The following is a 26,105-nucleotide window of genomic DNA, read 5'->3' as shown; positions in this document are numbered from 1 at the left end:
CAGCTATGAGTGCAAGCTAAATAACCCTGCCCACCTAGATGACCCACATGTGTATAACTCTCATAACCCAAATTCAAACATTTTCAATTTCCCCTAATGTGATTTTAGGGTGCTTTATGTGCAAAAAAGGCTGCACTGCTTATAATTTGTGTAAATGGCATGAACTCTCCCCCCAAAAGCTTCCTTTTCACTTTCTGTGAAGTACTCTCCAATTCCTAAGAAAATGATTCTTGCTGTTAACAAGACAAGTATTTTTCATTTGTTTCCTATATTTTTCTACTCTTGGTTTTGGGTGCATCAGTTTCTTGTCTAAAATAGTAGATGTCAACATTATGAAAGCCAATAGGTAAAATAAACACAACCAAATTAGCTGTCTACAACTAACATATAATTAGGGCTTTCATTGAATAGACTTGTGTGTGTCTTAATTAAAACAAATAAGGGACTGGTGTTTGGCACATTGGTTAAAACTTCATTTGAACACCTGCATTCCATACCTGAGGGCCTGGTTTGAGTCCTGGTTCTTCCAGTCCCAATCCAGATTCAAGCCAATATGCTCTGGGAGGCAGCAGGTAATGGGGTCAGGTACTTGGATTCCTGCCATCCACATGAGAGGCTCGAATTTAGTTCCAACTTTCCAGCTGCTGCCTGGCCCCATCCTGGATGTTGCAGGCATTTGGAGGATAAACTTATGAGTTCTCCTGCCTCTCTGCTTTTAAAATATTTTAAAATACAAGTCAAAATATTTTTAAATGTTTAATTAAAAAGAATAGGTTTTCTGTATCTATGACATTCATGAAACTTGTATAACTTAAATAAATTTTTTTTAAAAATTTTAAAAAGAGTAGATTTCCACTGTTATTTACCTGGCAAAAAAAAATGTTGAAACCTTTCATGCAACTTATCACACTCACTTTCTTATGGACTCTCCCACCAGGTGCAAGGGACCATCTTCCCAGCTCCTAACTTCAACCCCATGATGGATGCCCAAATGCTGGGGGGAGCACTCCAGGGATTTGGTAAGTCTAATCATTTTACTAAAATGTTTTTTGGCTTCCCCTTGTTTTAAGACTCTCCTGTGTTTGTAAAATAGCATATTTGTTTTAATGAGGCAAACAAGCAGAATGACAAGAAAAATCACCAAAATGGACAACAGCAATGGACAGATCTGAGCTCAGCATGTTTGTCCGAAACCCTCCAGAGCCTCACCGCTAACTACTAAACACCACAGACTCTGGATGGAGCACCCTTCTTGGCCTCTGCCTTGGTTTGCTGCCTGCCCTGTTTCATTTCTACTTCAGTCAAATCAGATGCCTTCCTATTTTGCCAAAGGGCTCCGTTTGTTCATATCTCTGTTAGCCCAAATCATCCCCCTACCTGGACAATGATTTCTCCTAGTTTTTATCCAAATTCTCTTCCTGCAACACTCTGTGAAAAATGAGCCTTCCTCTGTCAGACTTTCTCTCTGAGCCCTCCAAACTCAACCAGGCCCTGGCTTCCACTATCTCATTTGCATGGTTATTGAGTTTTCTCTCCCGACTGCTGGACTGCGACTTCCTAGACACTGGAGTTTGGCTACAGGTGTTTAATAAATGGATGCTCAATGAATGAGACTAATAGTTTATAAAAGGGACTTAGAGAGAAGAAAGGAGGGGCCGGCACTGTGACACAGAGGGCTAAGCTACTGCTTCTACAAGAGCCAAGTCAAGTCCCAGTTGCTGTGCTTCTGTGCCAGCTCCCTGCGAACACACCTGGGAGAGCAGAGGAAGACAGCTCAAGTGCTTAGGCCCCCACCACCCACCCGGGAGACCCAGATGGAGTCCCAGGCTCCTGGCTTCAGCCCAGACCAGTCCTAGCTGTTGCAGCCATCTGGGGAGTGAATGAGCAGATGGAAGATCTCCTTCTCTGTCTCTCCCTGTCTCTGTTACTCTTTCAAATGAAGAAAAATACACCTTTTAAAAATATGAAAAATTCGCAATTTTTTAAAGAAAAAGGAAGAAGAAAAAAGTTGGGATTCTTTTTTTAAAAGATTTCTTTTATTTTTTAATGAATTATTTTACTTATTTGAAAGAGTTACAGAGAAAGGTAGAGCCAGAGAGAGAGAGGTCTTCCATTCTGCTGGTTCTCTCTCCTAATGACCACAACAGCCAGAGCTGAGCTGATCCAATACAGGAGCTTCTTCCTGGTCTCCCACGTGGGTGCAGGGGCCCAAGGACTTGGGCCATCTTCTACTGCTTTCCTGGGCCATAGCAGAGAGCTGGATCAGAAATGGAGCAGCTGGGACTCAAACTGGCACCCATATGGGATGCTGGCACTGCAGGCTGGAGCCTTAACCCACTGTGCCACAGCACGAGCCCCGAAAGATTTAATCTTTAAGAAATAATATGGAGGTATTAAACATCCATGTATCATCCTTTAAAAAAAGAAAACTGTGTAAAGAAAATTTTTGGTGTGCCCAAAGATAAACATAGACAACATAAAAGAAATGTTTGTATGGCCGGTGCCGCGGCTCACTAGGCTAATCCTCCTCCTGCGGCGCCGGCACACCGGGTTCTAGTCCCGGTCGGGGCACCGATCCTGTCCCGGTTCGGTTGCCCCTCTTCCAGGCCAGCTCTCTGCTGTGGCCAGGGAGTGCAGTGGAGGATGGCCCAAGTGTTTGGGCTCTGCACCCCATGGGAGACCAGGAGAAGCACCTGGCTCCTGCCATCGGAACAGCGCGGTGCGCCGGCCGCAGCGCGCTACTGCGGCGGCCATTAGAGGGTGAACCAACGGCAAAGGAAGACCTTTCTCTCTGTCTCTCTCTCTCTCTCTCACTGTCCACTCTGCCTGTCAAAAAAAAAAAAAAAAAGAAAAAGAAATTGGATAAATTCACCAGCGAACCCATCTGAGCCTGGTGATTTCTGCTGTGGAATGGTATTAATTATTGAATTAATTATTGAATTTCTTTAATGGATATACGTAGATCTATTCAGATTGTGTTTTTCCCTGCATGAGTAATGGACTCTCTTTCATTTCTGATGTTGGTATTTTTGTCTCTCTGGCTACAGCCTTATAGGGTTTATTGATCATCTCAAAGAATCAGATTTTTGTTGTTGACTTCCTACAGTAATTCTATTGATTTATGCTCCACTTTTTATTTCTTTTCTTCTGTTTAACTTGTTCTTCCTTGTGCAGTTTTCTATGGTAGAAGATTAGAGTCTTGATTTCAGTTATTTTTTCTTATTGCACATGCGTAACTCAGTATGATAGACATTCCCTGAGCATTGTATTCACTATTTCTCAAGAATTTTGATCAGCTGTGTTTTCATTGAAAAACTTTTAAATTCTCTTGAGATCTTCCGATTGCTCCATTTGTTACTAAGAAGTCTGCGGTTTGGTCTGCGCGTCTTCTGGGGCGTCTCCAGCTTTCTTTCTGTTTAGATTTCTAGCTCTGCTTCAGTGTGTTCTGAGAGCCCATGCTGTATGGTTTCCATTACTTTCAGTTTGTGAAGGTGTATTTTACGGTCCAGAATGTGGTGAACAGTCCACGTGTGTTCGGCTGCTGTTGCATGAACTGCTCCACAGGCGTCCGTGACGTCTGGTTTACTGACAGTGCTGCTCCGTTCAGTGTCCTCACCGACTTCCTTTCTGCTGACTCAGTCGGTTGCTGATGGCGCCCCACCGGGTGCACCTGTCAGCCTTCACACTCCTTTTCTGGCTGACTTTAACACGTGCTTGGTGCATACACACTGGAGATCTCACTCCTTCACCTTAATAGGAATTTAGCCACAATAAAGTTATTGGCTCTAAAGTCTTTGTCAAAGTTAACACAGCCACTCCAGCTTTCTGTTTATATTCACAGGGCATAGCTCTCCCTACCTATCTGTGCCTTTACATTTAAAATTAAATGATCGCGGACCACCCAGTGCTGTTTAAAAGTATTGGACATTTTATTCAAGACTATTTTATTTCCTGGTAGACAACTTTTAACTATCTTACCATACAGCCAATCCTCATTATTCATGGATTCTGTATTTACAAATATATCTACTTGCTAAAATCGTTTATAGCCCTAAAATCAATACTTGTAGTGCTTTTATGGTGTTTTGCAGACATGTGTGGAAAGAAAAAAAAATCAGAATCACTAGGATGTATAATCCTAATAGAGATCATAGAATTTCACATAATGCCTTCTTCTTTTAGTACTCATACATTAAATATATGTTCTTTTTGTTGTCTATTATAAGTGCCATTGTTTTTGCAATTTTGATAGTGTTTGTTGGGGATTTTACCATTTAAAATGTCCCCAAGCAAAAAAAAAAAAAAAAGGAAAGAAAGAAACTGCTGTAGCCATTCAGAGTGAACCAGCAAATGGAAGAGTCTCTCTCTTTCTCCACTCTCTCTTTCTCTCTCTCTCTCTCCCCCTCTCCCTCTCCTACTCCCCAGGACCCATAACTCTGCCTTTCAAATAAATAAAGTATTTTTAAAAACCAGCAGCCTCAGATTTCTGAAAAAGTAAAAATGGCCTTGAGAATAATGGTAAAATACTGATTGGTTTCCTATGCACACACACAAAAAAGTACACAAATGCAAAGTGAAGTATTTGGAGAAAATAGGTGTGCTAGAGGCATGAGCTGCACGGTTGCTGGCCAGGAGTTTTATGTTAATAAATTAATAATACAGCACATCAGAAAGAACAGAGCATCCGTTGATGTGTACAGGGGGCTGCCTGGAAAATGTTCAAGCCACATCCACTCTATGGGGTGAAGCGATGCAAAGGATGAAAAAAGCAGCTGTGCGGGTTCATCAGGTGATACCTGATAATAACAGAACATTGAGAAAGCAGCAGAGTGGCCAGCTCTCTCCTGAGAGTAGTGCTGGCTGACAGAGGAGACAACTGCAGATCACGGGGAGCAGAACAGTGTTTAAAACAGCTCCTCGGCGCTACAGGAAAAGAATATATAGAATAGGTTTTCAATGCTGAAACCCTAACCCCAACCTAAATAGGTTTAGGGTTAGCGTTAGAATTAGGGTTACTTCCCAAGGACATTGGCAAACAAATCTATAATACAAATTATACTCAGGATTTTCTTAAATATTTATTTTATCAAACCGAAAGGCAGAATGATAGGGATGGGGGGAAGAGAGCGCAAGAGTGAGAGAGAGAGAGAGAGAGAAAGAATGACTCCATCCATTGATTCACTTCTCAAATGGACACAACAGTCAGGCCTGATTCAGACCAAAGCCAGGAGCCTGGAATCTACCTGGGTAGCCCAGGTGGGAGGCAGGGGTCCAGGACTTGGGCCACCTTCTAGAGCTGCTTTCCCAGGTGCATTAGCAGGGAGCTGGACCTGAAGCAGAGCAGTCGGGACTGGAACCAGCACTCAGATAAGAGATGTGGGTGTCACAGGCAGTGGCTTAACCTGCTACACCACAATGTCAGTCCAGCACTTCAGTTTTGACCAAATATATATATATATATCTCCTAACCAGAGAACTGCAGCTTTCAGTAATTCAATATTCACGGCAACTTTGTAGAGAATAAATACCAGGAGTAACAAGAGTTGACTACACAACTTGAAAGCCTACCAAACTGCTGTGGTTCATTATGCCCCAAGTTTCCATTAAAACCAGAAAATAAGAATTATCTAGGCACCCCTGTCCTAATACAATGCGAAAAGAAAGAGGGAAATATACAAAAATTCTAAAGAAAAAATCAAAGCTGGTATTATTTGAAGAAAATATTCTGTGCTACACACAGAAACACAGACAGATAGCCATCATTATGAAAGAACATAAAGGCAGAAAATCCTCCAGTAAAAGTACAAAAGAAATCCAAAGTAAACAATGGGAATATTATGGAAAAATGGCAGAGCCAAGTTGTTACTTATCAATAGTCATGTTGAATGTAAATGGCTTCACTTCTCCAGTAAAAACCAGACTGGCTGAATGGATTAAAAAACAAGACTCATCTATTTGCTGCCTACAAGAAACACCTCTCACCAACAAAGATACAAACAGACTGAAAGTGAAAGGATGGAAAAAGATACTCCATGCAAACAGAAACCAAAAAAGAACTGGTATACCACCCTAATATCAGACAAAATAAACTTCAACGTGAAAACTGCTGAAAAAGACAAACAAGGGCACCATGTAACGATTAAGGGATCAATTCAACAGGAAGAGGTGACTGTTGTAAATGTACATGCACCTAGTTACAGGTCACCTGGTTATTTAAAGAAATGTTAATGGATCTAAAGGGGGGGGTGTCAGACCAAGGCAACAGGACGAGTCACACAGGGCAAAATAGCTAATAAGGAAAGGGGATATAGCCAGTGGTGACAGAGCCATGAGAATTTCCTGCAGAGAAGCCCAGGAGTCCAACAGAGACTGAGCAGGCCCACACTGAGGGAGCAAAAAGTGGTGGAAGAGCAGTGGAGAAACCGAACCTCGAGACTGACACCACCCCCACCCCCAGCAGACCAGGTGAGACACGAGGTCTCGAGTCCACGGAGCTGCAGGTAGAAGTGGGCGGAGGAGCCTGGCGAACTGTGTTTGAAGTTCCAAGCTGGAAGAACAGGGGAACAAATGGAGAGGTTGGGCACCCCCTACCATCCATGTCTCCCCTGCCCCACAACCAGACCTGCAGCCTGCTGGGAGAAGCCATATTGTTTGTTTACATCTTCAAATGTAAGCAGGGGGCTGCTGCCTTTGCTGCTCATGCTCATGCCCATCAATTGGGGGGGCCACTTCACAAGACCCCAGGAACAGGATCACAACATTCCAGAGTAATTTCCCCATCACCACCAGCAGGCTGTACAACAAGGAGAAGTCCTAAATATCGAAATCTCAGGCTCATTCCATGCACAAGTGAGAAGCAAGCCCAACCCCAGAAGGCAGGGCTTAGTGCATCAGAGCTCTCGTACCTGCCCCCATCAAGATCAAGAAGTGAACAGGAGGACTCCTGGAGGAGGCCCTGCGTGCTTCCATTTGCAACGCACAGACACATAGCAGCTCATAGCAGTGGGAAATCTCACTGTTAGGTAGGAAGTCAGATATGAGCTTATGTGTGTATGACACAAAGGCTTAAAGAGAAGACATCTATGTCCAGCATATGCATCTGCATCTCAAAGTCATCCCGATAACGTTTCAGGGGCAGCCCAGTGTTTGCATCCTACTCTGCCCCTTCCTACCCGATAATCTGCCAGGTGGGGGTCCCCGCCCCTTCTGCCTGACAATCTTCCACAATCGCAGCCCAGTATCTGCATTTTAAACACCCTGCTCCAGATCCTGGGATAGGATGGCGCCAGCTAGGCTGCCTCCTGTCTGATACCTTCAGAGGAAAACTCAGATAGGAGCTTCTTAATATTTGCATCCATAAAATCCTTTGTTTCAGGAGGAGATGTGTGAAGACAAATACTCATCTCGTTAAAAACCCCCAGCCTCCACCGGACGGTGCGCTCAGCCCTCTGCCTCTCTGCTGAGCCGCCCGCCTGCCTGGCCAGGTGTAATCTCTCCACTCAACAATATAACCTTGTTCCCTCCCCCCCAGTCCAAGCGACTGGGCACTCTCTCTCAGGTCCTGTCTGGAGAGGTGCCCATCCGTTCTTACGGATGTCCCTTCCCTAATAAACTTTGCTATTTTACTTTTCCACTACTCTGTCTCACGCCTGAATTCTTTCTTATGAAGACAAGAATCCTGCCATTCACGGGTTACATCACCACAAGCACCAAGACACATATTAAAGAGAAAAGCAACCAGAAATGAAAAAAAAAAAGAAAAAGAAAAAAAGAAAAAACCTTAATAAGGATAAGGAAGACAATATGAGTCCCCCCCAAAGGAACACTACAACTCTTCAATAATAGAAGCTGAAGAAGAGACTGAGGTTATGCCAGATATGGAATTCAGAAAATTAATCACCAGATTACTTAGAAGCAATCAGAAATAAACTCACAATCTAAATGAAAAGTGTTCCCAAGAAATTGAGATATTAAAGAGAAGTCAGTATGACCTTGTCTAAATAAGATTGGAGTTGGTGAACTCAAAGGCTTCCATAGCCTTGGCAACCCATGATAAGAGCCTAGGGTGATTACTGATGCCATTAACAAGAGTGTCAATTGTTAAGTCAACAACAGGAGTCACTGTGCACTTACTCCCCATGTAGGATCTCTATCCTTAATGTATTATACTATGCAAATTAATGCTATAACTTGTACTCAAACAGTACTTTACATTTTGTGTTTCTGTGTGGGTGCAAACTGTTAAAATCTTTACTTAATATATACTAAATTGATCTTCTGTACATAATGATAATTGAAAATGAATCTTGATGCGAATGGAATGGGAGAGGGAGTGGGAAATGGGAGGGTTGCAGGTGGGAGGGAAGTACTTTGGAAATTTATATTTATTAAATAAAAGTTTAAAAAAAGAGAAGTTAGAATGAAATACTAGAAATGAAGAATTCCATAGTTCAAATAAAAAATGCAGTGGAAAGTCTTAACAATAGAATAAGTGAGACAGAAAAAAGAATATCAGACTAGAAGACAGTTTTCTGGAAATAATAAGGTCAGACCAAACACAAGAAGAAGAAATTAGGAAACTGAAAAACATGGTAGGAGATATACAAGATTCTATCAAACAACCCAACACACAGATCCTAGGACTGTCAGAAGGCATGGAGAGAAAGAATTAGAAGGCCTTCTTAATGAAATAATAACAGAGAACTTCTGCAATCTGGAGAAAGAGACATCCAAGTACAGGAAGTACACAGAATTCCCAACAGACAGGAAGAGAAAAGATCTGCATCTTGACACATTGTAGCATAGCTCTCCTCGGTAATGCATAAACAAAAGATCTCTCCTGTAGGAGAGAAAGACAAATCACACTCAGAGGAAACCCAATTAGACTCACTTCCAACTTCTCATCACAAACCCTAAAGACAAGGAGAGAATGGAAGACATACTCCACGTCCTAAGGGAAAAAAATTGTCAACCCAGAATACTGTACCCTGCAAAGCTCTCATTTATGAATGAAGGAAAAATAAGGATCTTCCACAACAAACAGAAATTCAAAGAATTTCTAACTACCTGCACAGCCCTAAAAAGATGTTCAATGATGTGCTACACACAAAAACAAGAAACAGGAACATCCCTACAAAAGTAGTTGAATGCAGAAAATGACCCAGCAAAAGTACAAACAAAATACAAAAACAGAACTATTTATGGAAACATGGCAGGGCAAAGTCGGTACTTAACAATACTCATGGTGAATGTAAATGGCCTGAACTCACCAATTAAAAGACACAGACTGGCTGAATGGATTAAAAAAGAAAATCCATCTACTTGCTACCTATAAGAAATATATCTTTCCAACAAAGATGCATGCAGACTGAAAGTGAAAGGATGAAACAAGAAATTCCACGCTAACAGAAACCAAAAAAGAGCTGGTGTGGCCATCCTAATATCAGACAAAATAAACTTTAACACAAAAACTATTAAGAGAGATAAAGAATGGCACTATACAATGATTAAAGGATCAATTCAACAGGAAGATGTGACTATTATAAATGTATATGCACATAATAACAGGGCACCTGGTTATTTAAAAGAAATGTGAAGGGAGATATAGATTCAAATACAATAGTAATGGGGGATTTCAATACCCCACTTTGAGCAATGGACAGATCAATGAGGCAGAATATCAAAAAAGAAATAACAGAGTTAATCAATACCATAGACAAAATAGACCTATTAGCTATCTACAGAGCCTTCCACCCTACAGCCACAGAGTACATATTATTCTACCTGGCACATGGAACTTCCTCTAGGATTGACCACATACTAGGCCATAAAGCAAGTCTCAGCAAATTCAAACAAACCAAATCATATCATACATCTTCTTGGACCACAATGCAATGAAACTGAAAGGCAACAACTCAAGAATCTCTACATTATATGAAAACACATGGAGAATGAACAACATGTTCCTGAATGAACAGTGGGTCATAGAAGAAATCAAAAGAGAAATCACAAAATTTCTGGAAACAAATGAAGACAACAATGCAACATACCAAAATTTGTGGGATACAGCAAAAGCAGTGTTAACAGGAAAATTGATAGCAATTGGTGCCTACATCAAGAAACTGGAAAGGCACCAAATAAATGAACTTTCATTCCATCTCAAGGATCTAGAAAAACAACAGCAAACCAAACCTAAAACTAGTAGAAGGAAACAAATAATTAAAATTAGAGAAAAAAATGAGAAGAAATTTTAAAAATGAAACCAAAAAACAATACAAAAGATCAGCATAACAAAGAGCTGTTTTTTGAAAAAATAAACAAAGTTGATAGACCATTGGTGCAACTAACCAAAAAAAAAAAAAAGACCCAAATCAATAAATACCAGAGATGAAAAAGGAAATGTAACAACAGACACCACAGACATAAAAAGAATAATCAGGAATCACTACAAAGAGCTGTATGCCAACATGGTGGGAAACCTAGATGCAATGGACAGAGTCCTGGACACATGCAACTACCTAATTGAGTCATGAAGACACAGAGAACCTAAGCATACCCATAACCAAGAAGAAACTGAATCAGAAATAAAGTCCCTCCCAACAAAGAAAAGTGCAGGACCAGATGGGTTCACTGCTGAATTCTATCAGACATTTAAAAAGGACTAACTCCAATTTTCTTAAGCTATTCAAAAAAACTGAAAGGGAGGGAATCCTCCCAACTCCTTCAATGAATCCTGCATCATATTAATTCCTTAGCCAGAATAAGATGCAACAGAGAAAGAGAACTACAGACCAATAGCACCGATGAACATAGATGCAAAAATCCTCAACAAAATGTTAGCCAATCAAATCCAACCACACATCAGAAACATCATCCACCCGGACAAAGTGGGATTTATCCCTGGTATGCAACACTGACAAGTCAATAAATGTGATACATCACATTAAAAAATGAAAACAAAAACCATATAGTTATCTCAATAGACACAAAGAAAGCATTTGATAGTATACAACATCCTTTCATGATGAAAACCTTAAGCAAATCGGGTACAGATAAAACAATCCTCAACACAATCAAGGAAATTTATGACAAACCCATGGCCAGTATCCTATTGAATAGAGAAAAGCTGGAAGCATTCTCTCGAAGATCCAGAACCACACAAGGATGCTCACTCTCACCACTGCTACTTAATATAGTTCTGGAAATTTTAGCCAGAGGCACTAGGCAAGAAAAAGAAATCAAAGGGATACAAATTGGAAAGGAGGAAATCAAATTATCCCTATTTGCTGATGACATGATCCTAAATATGGTACATATAGGGAATCCAAGACTCCACAAAGAGACTATTGGAACTCATAAAAGAGTTTGCTGATTTTATATCCTGCTGCTTTACCAAAGAAAAAGTCAATAGCCTTTGTATACACAGGCAATGTCACAGCTGGAAAAGAATTTCTAATATCAGTCCCATTCACAGTACCTCCAAAAAGAATCAAATATCTTGGAAAAAAGTTAACCAAGGTTGTCAAAGAACTCTATGATTTAAATTACAAAACACTAAAGAAAGAAATAGAAGAGGACAATAAAAATGGGGAGAAAATCCTCCATGTTCTTGGATTAGAAGAATCAACATAATCAAAATTTCCTTACTACCAAAAGCAATTTACAGATTCACTGTGATCCCAATCAAAATATCAATGACATTCTTTGCAGCTCTAGAAAAAAATGATGCTGAAATTCACATGGATACACAAGAGACCCCAAATAATACAGCATTCTTATACAAAAAAAAAAAAAGCTGGAGGCATCACAATACCTGACTATAAGACATACTACAGGGCTGACGCCACGGCTCACTAGGCTAATCCTCTGCCTGCAGCACTGGTACACTGGGTTCTAGTCTTGTTTGGGGCACCAGTTACTAGTCCTGGTTGCTCCTCTTCCAGTCCAGCTCTCTGCTATGGCCTGGGAGTGCAGTGGAGGATGGCCTAGGTGCTTGGGCCCTGCACCCTCATGGGAGACCAGGAGGAAGTACCCGGCTCCTGGCTTTGGATCGGCACAGCACGCTGGCCACAACGCATCAGCTGTAGCAGCCACTTGGGGGTTGAACCAACAGAAAAAGGAAAACCTTTCTCTCTGTCTCTCTCTCTCTCTCACACTGTCTAACTCTGCCTGTCAAAAAAAAAAAAAAAGAAAGAAAGAAAGAAAAAAGAAAATGTACCAAGTACAAAAAATGGTCTGGCTACTTAAAAAAAAAAGGACATACTACATACATACATACATAATCAAAAAAGCCTGGTACTTGCACAAAACGAGACTTGTACACTAATGGAACAGAATAGAAATTTGCTAAATCAGTCCATGCACCTACAACCAACTTATCTTTGACAAAGGAGCTAAAACCAATCCTTGGAGCAAGGACAGTCTCTTTTAACAAATGGTGCTTGGGAAACTGGATCTCCATAGGTAGAAGTAGGAAACTAGACCTCTACCTTCTACCTCACACAAAAATCCATTCAAAGTGGATCAAAAGCCTAAATCTAAGATCTGATACCATGAAATTACTAGAGAGCACTGGAGAAACTGCAAGACATTGGGATAGGCAAAGAGTTCTTGGAAAAAACCCAGAAGCACAGTCAATCAATGCCAACATTGACAAATGGGATTACATCAAACTGAGAAGCCTCTGCACTACAAAAGAAACACTCAGCAAAGTGAAGAGGCAACTGACAGAATCGGAAAAAATTTCTACAAACTACACAGCTGATAAAGCGTTAACATCCAGAATCTATAAAGAGCTCAAGAATTTCAATTAAAAAAAAACAATCCAACTAAGAAATGGGAAAGGATGTGAATAGGCATTTTTTAAGAGAGGAAATTCAAATGGCCAACAGACACATGAAAAACTGCTCAAGATCACTAGCCATCAGGGAAAGGCAAATCAAAACCACAATGAGGCTTCACCTCACCCCTGGATAGAATGGCTCTCATACAGAAATCAACAAACAAGAAATGCTGGCAATATGTAGGGGAAAAGATACCCTGGGTCCACTGTTGGTGGGAATGTAAACTGGTGCAGCCACTGTGGAAGACAGTATAGAGATACCTCATAAATCTAAATATAGACCTACCATATGGCCCAGCCATCCCCCTTGAGAATTAACCTAAGGGAAATAAAATCAGCATATCAAAGAGTTATCGGTACCCCCATGTTCATTGCAGCACAATTCACAATAGCTAAGATATGGAGTCAACCTAGATGTCCATCATCTGTTGACTGGATAAAGAAAGTATGGTACACATACACTATGGATTACTACTCAGCTGTAAAAAAAAAATGAAATCTTGTCTTTTGCAACAAAGTAGACACAACTAGAACCACTATACTTAGTGAAATATGGCAGTCCCAAAAAACTGATATTATATGTCTTCCCTGATCTGAGGTAACTAACAGAGCACCTGAAATGTAATGTATTAGAGAGAAATAGACATTTTGAGACTTGATGATTGTTTATAGCCTTGTCTCTTCCATTCAGAAACAGTGCTTTTCGGGCTTTTTTTCTTTTTGTTTTTCTCCATACTATTTGGTGAAATATTTAACTTAGTGTAGAATTAACTACATGATCATCAAGTAAACGGCAAACAGACCTTTGTAAAAACTAAGAGTGGATGGGTAGGAGGGGCAAGGGAGAAGTGCTGCTATGTTGCTAAATCTGTATATATGAAATGCATGGAACTTGTAAAACTTAAATACTGAAACAAAAAAAGGTTTAGAAATTAAGAAATGTGTTGCTAGATAACTCCTAGACACAAAATAAATCATGATGAAAACAAAAAGTCATTCTAAACTGAATTATTAAAAGAAAGAACGGTTCCTAAAGCAGTACTTTATGTATAAACTTCAGTGCTTGTGCATGTGTTAAAAAAAAAAAAAACAACTGAATTCAAATTACAAGTCATCTTCCTAATTCTGCAGCCTCCCTATTTTAAATTTGCTTGTTTGGTTTGCCCATTTGTAGTTTGCTTCTTATTTCCTTCCCATTAGTTTGCATCAAAATAGTGCTAACTGGAAGTTAAATCGGCAATAGAGCAAATATGACTAATCTTGCCCTGTACATACCTGGTGACAGGTGAAGAGAAAAGTACCTACAAAACAAATTAGTTCTGGGGCCAGAACTGAAGCACAATGGGTTAAGCTACCACCTGGGACACTGGCAGCCCACAATAAAGCACCACTTCAAGTCCTGGCTCTTGGCTTCCAATGCAGCTCACTGCCAATGTGCCTGGGAAGGCAGCAGCAGATGACCCATGGACTTGGGCCCTTGCCACTCATGTAGGAGACCCAGATGGAGTTCCTGGGTTCAGGCTTCAACCTGGCCCTGCCCTAGCCTTGCAGTTACTTGGGGAGTAAACCAGATAAAAGATCTCTCTGTTGCTCCCTCTCTGACTCTTCCTGTCAAATAAACAAGTAAATCTTTTCTTTTCATTTTTTTCTTTTTTTTTAAGATTTATTTATTTATTTGAAAGTCAGAGTTACACAGAGAGAGGAGAAGCAGAGAGAGAGGTCCTCCATTCGATGGTTCACACCCAAATGGCCGCAATGGCCGGAGCCATGCCAATCTGAAGCCAGGAGCCAGGAGCCTCTTCCAGGTTTCCCATGCGAGTAAAGGGGCCTAAGGACTTGGGGCATCTTCCATCACTTTCCCAAGCCACAACAGAGAGCCGGAATAGAAGTGTAGCAGCTGGGCCTCAAACCAGCACCCACGTGGCATGCCGGCACCTCAGGCCAGGGCCTTAACCCGCTGCACCATAGCACTGGCCAAACAAGTAAATCTTTTCTTTAAAAAGGTAGTTTGGGGCCAGTGTTGTGGCACAGAGTGTTAACTCCCTGGCCTGAAGCGCTGGCATCCCATATGGGCGCTGCTTTGAGTCCCGGCTGCTCCTCTTCTGATCCAACTCTCTGCTATGGCCTGGGAGAGCAGTAGAAGATGGCCCAAGTCCTTGGACCCCTGCACCCAAGTGGGAGACTCGGAGGAGGCTCCTGGCTCCTGGCTTCAGATTGGCACATCTCCGGCCATTGCGGCCAATTGGGGAATCAACCATTGGATGGATGACCTTCTCTCTCTCTGCCTCTGCCTCTCCTCTCTCTGTGTAACTCTGACTTTCAAATATATAAATCTTTTTTTTTAAAAAAAAAAAAGGTAGTTTATTGGGCCAGTGCCACAGTGCAATAGGTTAATCCTCTGCCTGCAGTGCTGGCATCCCATATATGTGCCAGTTCTAGTCCCAGCTGCTCCACTTCTGATTCAGCTCTCTGCTATGGCCTGTGAAAGCAGTAGAAGATGGCCAAAGTGCTTGGGCCCCTGCACGTGTCTGGGAGACCAGGAAGAAGCACCTGGCTCCTGGCTTCGGATCACACAGCTCCAGCCATTGCAGCCATTTTGGGAATGAACCAATGGAAAGAAGACCTTTTTCTCTGTCTCTCCCTCTCACTGTCTGTAACTGTACCTCTCAAATAAATAAATAAAACCTTTTTTTTAAAAAAAGGTAGTTTGTTCACTCAGATAAATTTCTTTGCCTAATAAAAAATCAGAAAGTCTTTTCTATTAGTTATTGGTGTGTCCAACAGTTTTCTCTGCCACCATTATATATTCTTTTATAAAAATTATTTCTTTATGTTATTAATTTGAAAGGGAGAGAGAGAGAGAGTGATCTTCCATCTGTTGTTTCACTCCTAAAATGCCTGCAAAAGCCACAGCTGGGCCAGGCCAAAGCCAGGAGCCTGAAACTCAATCCAGGTCTCTCTCATCAGGGAGAGGGACCCATGTACCTGAGCCATCAGCAGCTGCCTCGTAGGGTGGGGGCTTTAGCAGGAAGATGGACTTCGGAATGGAGTGAGGACTCGAACCAGGCACTCTGATATGAGACAAGCATATCAAGTGGCATCCAAATCACGGTACCCAACACCTACCACCTATATTCTGCATGTAGATTTAACCCAGCCTCAACTCTCCCAGATCTTATCGGTAAACCCTTCTATAAACAACTTATATTTATTTTAGTAACTAACCATATGAATGCCATCTTTATTAAAGTACATACGGTACATGTGGTCTTGGTTGACATAAAATATTCTGTTGAGATAAAAGGAATAAAAAGCAACATACCTCATCAAATATGACATATCGTATTCTTTCTGTCCATTTCTGATAATGAGGTGATAGCAAGAGTATTTCCAAACACTGAGGCACTGTTACTAATATCTGGTTTTTTTTTAAAAAAAAAAAAAGAAAAGCTGTTTTAATTTCCAAACATTAATAAGAAATTTTATGACACACTATACCCATCTTACATTTCCATGTTCAAAAAAATATTTCATTAATGTAAAAGTAAAATGAATATGTACAACTGATCCCCACATATGCTGCCACTGATACACTCAAAAACAGTTAAGTTTATTTCATTAAGAAACATTCTCTTGAGGCTGGTGCTGTGATGTAGCAGGTAAAGCCGCTGCCTGCAGTACCAGCATCCCATGTTCTAGTCCCAGCTGCTCCACTTCTGATTCAGCTCTCTGCTATGGCTTGGGGAAGCAGTAGAAGATGGCCCAAGTGCTTGGACCCCTGTACCCATGTGGGAGACCAGGAAGAAGCTCCTGGCTCCTGGCTTCGGATCACCACAGCTCCAGCCATTACGGCCAGTTGGGGAGCAAACCAGCAGATGGATGACCTCTCTCTCTCTCTCTGCCTCTCCTTCTCTTTCTGTAGAACTCTTTCAAATAAATAAATAAATCTTTAAAAAAAAAAAAAAGAAATATCTCTGGCACAGTATTCTGGGAATACAAAAGTCACCATGCCCTGTAACCATCACTACTAAAGAGGAAGTTGCTTCCTGAGGTTAAAATTTCAGAAAAGTAACGCATTCTCTTTACGTATCATTTATGTAATGTAAACATTTAATAATTAATACTGAATTAAAATATCATCAGTGATCAAATTCTTAGATAAGAAAAATTACACAAACTATCTAGCCCAATACATCTATCAGGGTAGCTGTGGGTTTCATGTTACCCCATTAAAACCCCACCGTGTCTCCCAGAGAGCCACATTCACACTACGACTCATCACACGGACAGCTGTGACGTACCTGACAGTTCAAGGTGTCATGGCGGTAATCCCTTGTGAAAACTCCACACACCACTGAGCCTTTCGGCAGTGCTTTAGTAAACAAATTGTAGACAGTTCCCACCACTTGGTTAACCAGAGCCTGGAGTCACAAAAGACAGAGTGAGCGGCTACTCAGTAAATTATCAACAACGCTGAAAAAACTGGTTCAAGTAAACCCACGTCTGAACCACTGATACGCAACAATGCAGTACCGAACTGGTAACAGTTCTGTCCTAATAAGGCAATACCTCACAGCAAATCCTTCCACCGATTCCATTTAAGTTTTCTAAATGTTACACAATGCAATGCAGTGCCTGTTGATGGGACAGCCAGCAACAAAAACACAAACAGTGGTTCCTCGTCCCGTCAGTGTGATATGTGCTGACACAGGTAAAATCAGACGGCGCCTGTATTTTACAACGCTGCACAGTAATGGGTACAGCGCTGAAGCTCACTAAACTTCCACGTCCTCATCAGTGAAGGATGTGGCTTGTGGGACACAGGGCCCCTCCCCACACTGGCTTCCTCGCAGTGCAGCCGTAAGCCTGGGAATTAAGTATTTTGCTAGGGAAAGTGAGAGGAAGGAGCGTACCCCAAAACCCCTTTCAAGACAAAAAGAACATATTTTATTTCAGCAAGAGCCATTTAACTCTACTTCACCCAGGCTGCTGCAAAGGAAGAAACCCACGGCCCCTGTAAGAATCCAGGGCTCTTCCATCAGGCACCTGCCCAACCGCAGAGCTGGTAAAACAGGGGAGAAGCGCCTCTCTCTCTCTCTCTCTTGCTCCCTCTCTCTCTCGCCCTCTCTCTCTCTGTGTCTCTCTCTCTCTCATGAACTTGTCTGTCCTCTCTTAAGTACACAAGCCTGGCACCAACACCAAATGGTTCCCATTGACAAGACTCAGAAGTGTCCAGCCCTGTCTTTCACAAGTGCTGGCCCTAGGGAGATTTATGAGAGAACACGAATAAACAAATGCTTGTGAATGGCACCATTTACGCATCATTATTCATGCCCAGACAGTACACTGGATGCTTGGTGTGCCTCGTCTCAGGTCATGCTCGGAACAACAGCACAAAGTAAGTGGTGCTGGGTCTCCTTGCAGGTGGAAAACATGCCAGGAAACTGGCCAAGGTCACACAGCACATGAGCACCCAAGTCCACGACTGTGTGACACTGGAGGCTGGGCACTACCAGGTGGGACACACAGCTACAGCAGAGGAACATCCCTAGAACAGCGCAGTGTCGCAGGGCACGATACCTTTGTGGGTGCAACGTACACGACCACTCCATCATTGCTCTCCTGTAGGACTTTCCCCATGCAGTAGTAGGAGGCGTAGGTTTTCCCTGATGAGGTTGGAGCAACAATCACAGCCGACTCATTGTTATCTACGACATCCAGGAGTTCCCTCTGAAGGGCAAAAAAAATCACCTTTCATTGGAAAATGCACCTTTACTGTCCATTTTTAAGTTAGCTTCAACTAGCTCTTAGACTAGTGTTTACAGTTCTGAGACCTGCTAGTGCTCAAGATGGCAGGAATCACCACTTCCGGCTATGTGCAAATAACCCAAATCACTGGAGACAGGAAAGTCCTTACTGAAACTTAGATGAAAAACCCTCTAATACAGCAGAGGACAGTGCCACGGGTCTGTAGCCTGGCTCTTGGAGTTCTTTTAGTTCATAGATTAGGGAAACCTCATGCTGATACAGAATTACCAAAACCTGCTGCTCTTTTTATTTGCATGTTTCATTAATTATGGTCAGTGAATGATTAAGGTGTGGAAAGGCAGTTTTTCAAAAAATGTATGCAAATACATAATAGGATCCGTGACATATCATGATGTATTATGAGTGACTCTGTGGTTGAACAATTGGACAACCCAAAAGCAACACTACTTTGAAAAAAAAAAAAAACAGTATATTTTTGCCAATTATACATCAGGCACCTATTTTGTTATGTGAATTAAGTGGCTGCACAGAATTGGAGTGTATAGCTGGGTTCTTGTTTGTTTTGTTTTTGCTTTTGTTTTTTCATTTGAGGGGCAGAGACACAGATAGACAAAGACAGGTCCCATCTGCTGGTTCACTCCCCAAATGCCTAGAAACTGGGAACTCAATCCAGGTCTCCCCTGTGCATGGCAGGATCCCAATCACTTGAGCTTTCACTGCTGCCTCCTAGCGTGCGTTAGCAAGAGCTGGAGTCAGGAGCTGCATGTGACACCCAAGCACTATGGTTTGAGACGCGGCGTCCTGACCAATGGCTTCACAACCAGGTCAAACTGCTGCTTCTCAATGCATTGCTTCCCACACTCCATTTAAGAGAACCAGTGTATCTGTCACTCAACTGACTCTTCACTGCATTGCTTTATCTATTGGGCCAAGACACGATTTACTTCTCTTGTCATTAAGTCACTTTCTAGAACAACAGGCATTTTCAAAATTTGTCGCACACAATGAGCTCTGAACACACAGTTTACCAAAGCGTCTTTGCCTTTCCATATGACAGATCTTTTAGAGAAATACCTGCCATGTGTCTGGTATAAAATGATGCACCCGGGGATCTGGATCACTTCTTTCTTCTCGAAACAAGTAAGGGCCCATGTGCGTTAACTGAAACCGAGCTGCTCCCATGTGAACTGAGTATTTATAAATATCCTTCTCAGCACCTGACTCCTTCTCCTAAAACAAGTATGGTGCATTAGACCTTTGTACGACTTTACAGTTCTTAACCTGGGCGTGCAGAAATCATTCCCAATCCTGTTGTACTTTGCTTTGCCTCAATGAGATTATTGTTTCATGTTCTTTCAATAAGCTGCAAATCTTAAAACTGGATAACCCAATGTTGGAGTTACCAGAGGGTAAAAGTGCCACTCAACTTAATATATCATTACAATGGCACAGGGAACACTGAGGCTATATTCAGTATAATTTTTTAAATATTTTTATGGCAAGATCATTTTCCATGGCATATAAGTAAAAGACAATATGAAATTGATCTTTTGTTACAAATTAGTAAAATCTTTGATAACTGTTCCACAATTATTACACACACACACTCATGCACACATACACACACTAAAACTGTATTTCCTTTAAGGAATTTTTTTTTCTGACCTTAAAAAGGCATCTTTGGTAAAAATAAATTTCTGTAAAGATCTATATAATAAGTACCTATCATCTTACAAGTCAAACTATTTTACTCAGAGAATTCCACCCAATGGGTCAACAGCTCTTACTACAGGGCCTCAACATCACAGGAAATTCACGTGCTTGGCTGAGCCTCCATTCTTGGAGTTCTGACAAAACTGGATTATGATCATATTAGCCATGCATGGAAAACATAAAACTTCCGTGCCAAAGTGTTCTGGTTGTCAATCAACACCAAGACATGTTTGGATACAATGATGGCTTGGAGCAGAGAAGACTTCATTTAAAAATTGCCAAAAACATTAATTGAAAATGTTTAAAAACAAGCTTTTTAAAATTTAGTTACTTTCTCATTTAAGAAATTAAAAAGTAACAGCAGTTTTGGTCATTCAATGTTTAAGCAAATATCCTATTTCAAATCTACAGCTGTTGGAAATAGCTAGATTCCTGTTCTGATCATCACCATCAAGGTTTTTTTTTTGTTTGTTTTATTTTTTTAGAGAGAGAGTTGCTTTCCTAGCGCTTATAGGTCCCCAAGTCTCTTAAAGAAGTGAGGAACAGCTCTCCTCCCTTCAGACAAACCCTACACCTGTGCAACATAAGGTAGGAATAGAATAACCAAAGGAAGAGATTCGTGCGACAGACTCATAATTTCCACTCTTGATGTTCACATCCTACATTAAGATAATTCTCTCCAATGAAATTAGTTTCTCTATCCTCATGGCTTCAAAGGCCTTGTAAAATATGTCAGTCTTCCTGATAGAAGACTTATTAGATGGGATAGTTAAATTTTGTCTGTGGCACTTGGGGAATAGAGATGTAGGGCTCCTTCCATGTTTGCGTGATAGGAAACCTGACCTCAAACCCTTAGTGAATCTACAGAATCACCAAAGACTGGTTGAAAGTATTCCTGAGATGAGCAGAGCGAGATACACCAAGGAAGGGGTCACAGGCCCTGCTGAGATTCCCAGCAAGGCTAACCTAGCAAAGACGGGGGTCCCAATGAAGCCTAAGGAAAGTCAGAAAGCCTAAAATGGGGAGATTTGGCACAGAAAGTGGAAAGCTACCTATGTCTCCTCTTTTTGGCTTCTCACCCTGAGCTGGTATCTTTTCCCACATCCTTATATTTCTCTACTTACAGAAATATCTCCACTCTAAGACCATGCAGTACCCCAAGCATGTCTTCATAATTTCTAAATACACTATTTTGAAGGCATTACTTGAAGATTTTTTTTAAAAGATTTATTTATTTATTTGAAAGGCAGACTTACAGAGAGAGAAAGGCAGAAGTAGAGACAGAGAGGTATTCCATCCGCTGGCTCACTCCCCAATTGGGCACAATGGCTAGAGCTGTGCTTATCCGAAGCCAGGACCCAGGAGCTTGGGCCATCTTCCATTGCTTTCCCAGGCCATAGCAGAGAGCTGGATTGAAAGTGGAGCAGCCGGGTCTTGAACCAGCGCCCCTATGGGATGCTGGCACTGCAGGTGGTGGCTTAACCCTCTATACCACAGCACTGGCCCCTTGAAGAGATATTTTGATCTACAATTTTTTTCTGGGGCCAGCATTGTGGCTCAAGGGGTTAATCTCCCACCGGCAAGGTCAGCATCCACATTCCAGTCCCATCTCTCTGCTAATGCACCTGGGAAGGCAGCATTCAGGAATCTGTGATCCACATTGGAAACCAGAATAGAGTTCCTGGCTCCTGGCTTCACCTTAGCCCAGGCCTAGCTTTACAACTATTATGGGAGTGAATCAGTGTATGGAAGATTTATTCTCTTCTAAAAGTTAACTAAATATAAGGCATGACAAGAACCTTGACCAAAAAGTGTTCCACTTCTATGAAATTTGCACACAAATTTTTGAAACAATGAACATATAAATAAAATACAAACAAAAAAATTCAGATAATGACATATGTGAAAGAGTTATCTGTAACCCCAGTTCTTTGCAGCTCAATTCACAATAGCCAAGCTACAAAATCAACCCAGTTGTCCAACAACTGATGACTAGATAAAGAAATTATGGTTTATATACACTATGGAGTACTACTCAGTGATAAAAAAAAAATGAAATCTTGTCTTTTGCAACAAAATGGATGCAACTGGAAACCATTACACTTAGTGAAGTAAGCCAGTCCCAAAAAGACAGATACCATATGTTTTTCCTGATCTGTAGTAACTCATAGAGTACTTAAAATGTAATGTATTGGAATTAAATTGACATTTTGAGATTTTTTACAAAATTTACAGCCCTTGTCTCTACTGTTAAGGGACAGTGTTTTTTTTTTTTCCTTCATACTATTTGTTGAACTATTTAGTGTAGCAGGGTTAATCTTAGGAGTTTAAAGTAAACTGAAAATATATCATTGTAAAAGTTGAGAGTGGGAACATGAAAGGGAGGAGGAAGAACAGTTGGAGCATGGGTGGGAAGGAGGGTATAGTATCACTATGTTCCTAAATCTGTATATGTGAAATACACAAAATTTGTATACCTTAAAATTTAAAAAACAAAAAGAGAGAGAAATAAGGACATGTCTTAGTGGCTTCCTGGGTAGGGAGAAGAGTGGAAGAACGGCTACACAATACTGGATGTTCTCCAGTGAAGACTCGCCACAGCGTTGCATTCATCTGGCACAGGCACAGGGAAAAGCAGCAGCCCGGCTATGAGCTGAGGGGATGAACTACTGAAAACAGCTGCCGCAAAACTCTGCGGCAAACGCAGTTCTCTGCACTCAACACAATCCACTTGGAAATAGTAACAGAGGTAACTAGGGACCCGACGCGTATAGCCCTGGTGTCCTGGGTAAGATGGGAAGTCAGCTGTGTGGATAAATATGATTCCTAGAAAAATACACAGTCATAGACATTAGACCTGTGTCTACACAGAACAATGCATGGTTAACTGAACTATTAGCTTAATCTAATGTATACTGATTCTCAATATATTCAGAATATACAGTTCTGGTGACAGGTATTGATTCTCAATATATCCCATAAAATATTTCACAGACACACACAAACGCACACATACACACTCACAATAATGTCAAGTAATATCTTCCGTGGCATTTACCTGAGGACATAACGTGTGTGCCAAGTTGTCAAAACCGATATATTTTAGATATTTGGCTAATTTTTGCCTGTGTGTTTTCTGTAACAACTCTGAGTATTTCTCGTGCAGTATGTGAATCCTCTTCATCATCTGAATTACCACATTTATATCTTTGGATTCTGCTTCTGTTGAAGTAAAACAATTGCATGACCTAAGTGAAGCAAGAGAGTGATAACAACCCGCACTCTACCCCAGCGCTGACTTAATTTTAAGATTTTAAAGAAAGCATATTCACATGAACCACTCACAATAATCAAAGAACTCCTAACTCCTAGTTCTGCATGACAATTAAAAGTGTGGGCTCTTAGATTCTAAAAGTGCTGCTAGACTTAGCAAGCAAAAAACAGGATGCCTGCTTTGACAAAAACTACAGGGCACATATTCACAAAATTCATCACATACCTGAAATGCAAATTAACGCACCTGTTTCTGACATAGAAACATGGCAAAGTACTTCTCTCAGCCTTGTTTTCTTTCTCTCTATAATGGAGATATTAAGCACAGGGCCCACCTCACATGGCTATTATCAAGATTAAACAAAATAATCTACATAAAATGATACAATAATTTTCTAAGAACATGACCATTCTATACTCTTTTATTACTCTTCTAATAATTACTTTTATGTGACCACAACTAAGAGATAAATATTTTTTATCTTATCTCCAATCAAAATTGCTCATTCTCTGGCCTTCAGCCACAACACTGTGGTTATATCCCAATTTATTACTTATTCAATTTGTGCATATAGAGTGAAGTAGACTTTCATTAAAAATGTTGCTGTGTCACTGACATTCAGGCACATAATTGGTTCTCCTAGGGCCTTACGTATTATATCAAGATAGGAAGCCTACCCCAAAGAATTGTGAGAATTTAACAATTGTGTGTGTGTGTGTGTGTATGGTATTTGACCAATGGCTGGCTATGAAAACTGTCTGCTGCATTGACTTTTGAATTGACTCTTTCCACCAATGCCTTTCACACACAAACAACTGTGGATCCAACAAGAGGAAATCCTTCTAATTTCTAAGACTTCAAAAGAGTTCCATAATCGCAGAAGAATCAATGCCAGCTCTTTTGCTGTCCTTATTAATCTCTGATTTCAAGAAACTTCTAAAATTGATGTCCTTATATACCTGGTTTTAGACAGCATTCTTTCCATAATTTGAAACAGGCATCCAATCCAACCATTTCTGCAATAAATTTTACAGATTTAACAGCACATATCTGGAGAAAATCTTCTAGTCTTTTGATTCCAGAGTGAAGATTCTCTTTAATTTCTTTTTCAATAGAGAGAGACAAATTATTCCATCTCTCTTCCTCCTTTCTCTCTAGTTTAGCTAGTTGTCTCTTTTGATTTTCTTCAATAAGTTTTTCTGCAGTTTTCTTCTAAAAAATAGAAATAAAATTAAATAAACATAAAAGCAATTGTTTCCAGATTAATACTTTTTATATTTGGAAGGAAATATTTAATATCTCGGATTATTAGCTTAGCATTCAGAGCACTTAAGGATATCAAATTGGACCTTTGGTGTTGCAAAGAATTAAATGTAAATATCTTTTTTTATACACAAAGACGGTAATTGGCTATTCCTTTTTTCTATCTTCTCAGCTGTTAATCCCTTAGCCCATTATACTAAAAGCCAGTGTTTGGCAGTCCAAATCTGTGCTGAGTCTAAGAAACACCCAACAAAGGTCCAATTAGGATAAGTATCTTTTATATGACCAGGCCAACTGGTTCAATTACAAAAACTCCCTGGGGTGTGACACATTGCACTGTATATAAATCAAATACAACTCTTGTGCAGTGGTAGCCAAGAGAACAGGATATGATGAAAGCAGTTATGAATAGACAAAAATCAGACCTAAAATTGCAATAGCTGGAATACTGCTTGCAATGGGAAATGCCACCATGGCCATTCTCTGGCTAACTCTCTTGTGCAGTTCTCAGGGCTCATCTTTACTTAGCCCAGCCTTCCACCCCCAGTATGGAAATACAGGCCATCTAAGAACATCTGAGCACTAGCAAATGATACCAGCTCCCCTCAGGGGAGTGCACACCCTACGCAAGAGGAGAAAGTATGCTTACAGAGTACGGTCTACAGGATAACAGCCCGACGACTGCACTGCTTAAAGCACCAAAATGAGCACTAAGAAAGTGTTTTTACCAAATACAGAGGGAGCTTCAAAAATGCACCAAAATGTATATTATTTTAAAAATGCTTGGATTTCAAAATTTTTGCACTGAAATAGTTATCTAATTTTATTTGAACATAAACTTTTCAATATCTATTAATTTAAACTTTATTTGAAAGGCAGAAAGATAGACAGATGAAGAGAGATCTCCCATCTGCTGGTCCACTCCCCAAATGCCCACAACAGTCAAGGCTGGGCTGGGCTGGGGTCTTCTATTTGAGGGGCATGGACCCCAGTGTTTGAGTCGTCACCTGCTGCTTCCCAGGGTGTGTGCTATCAGGAAGCTGGATGAGGAGCAGAGCAGCCAGAACTTGAACCAAGCACTCCAATACGGGATGCAGGCATCCCAAGCAGCAACTTAAGTACTGTGCCAAAGGTCCACTCTCTCACAAACTTTCTGAAATACCCTCATCATAGGTTTTAGCAGTCAATAAGCAAAATAACAACTACAGTGGCAAGTAGTAAAGGATATCAAACAGAAAGTCACAG

General features: G+C 40.9%; 1 protein-coding gene across 4 annotated transcripts in view; it reads right to left on the bottom strand.

The window, feature by feature from the left end:
• Nucleotides 1–26,105, bottom strand: part of LOC133765850 (probable ATP-dependent RNA helicase DDX60) — a 172,896-nt gene that overhangs the window by 85,832 nt on the left and 60,959 nt on the right. For all 4 annotated transcript variants that reach the window (XM_062199408.1, XM_062199407.1, XM_062199409.1 and 1 more), the window contains exons 18-23: nt 24,557–24,809; nt 23,382–23,545; nt 19,685–19,840; nt 18,422–18,571; nt 17,143–17,262; nt 16,164–16,259 (exon numbers count right to left, since the gene is read on the bottom strand). In XM_062199408.1, coding sequence (XP_062055392.1) covers nt 16,164–16,259; nt 17,143–17,262; nt 18,422–18,571; nt 19,685–19,840; nt 23,382–23,545; nt 24,557–24,809 — 939 coding nt within the window. The remainder of the gene's footprint in view (nt 1–16,163; nt 16,260–17,142; nt 17,263–18,421; nt 18,572–19,684; nt 19,841–23,381; nt 23,546–24,556; nt 24,810–26,105) is intronic.

Source organism: Lepus europaeus, chromosome 8 (genome assembly GCF_033115175.1).
Source record: "Lepus europaeus isolate LE1 chromosome 8, mLepTim1.pri, whole genome shotgun sequence".
NCBI lineage: Eukaryota > Metazoa > Chordata > Mammalia > Lagomorpha > Leporidae > Lepus > Lepus europaeus.
Note: the sequence above shows the minus strand (reverse complement) of the source record. Positions and strands in the feature narration are given on the sequence as shown.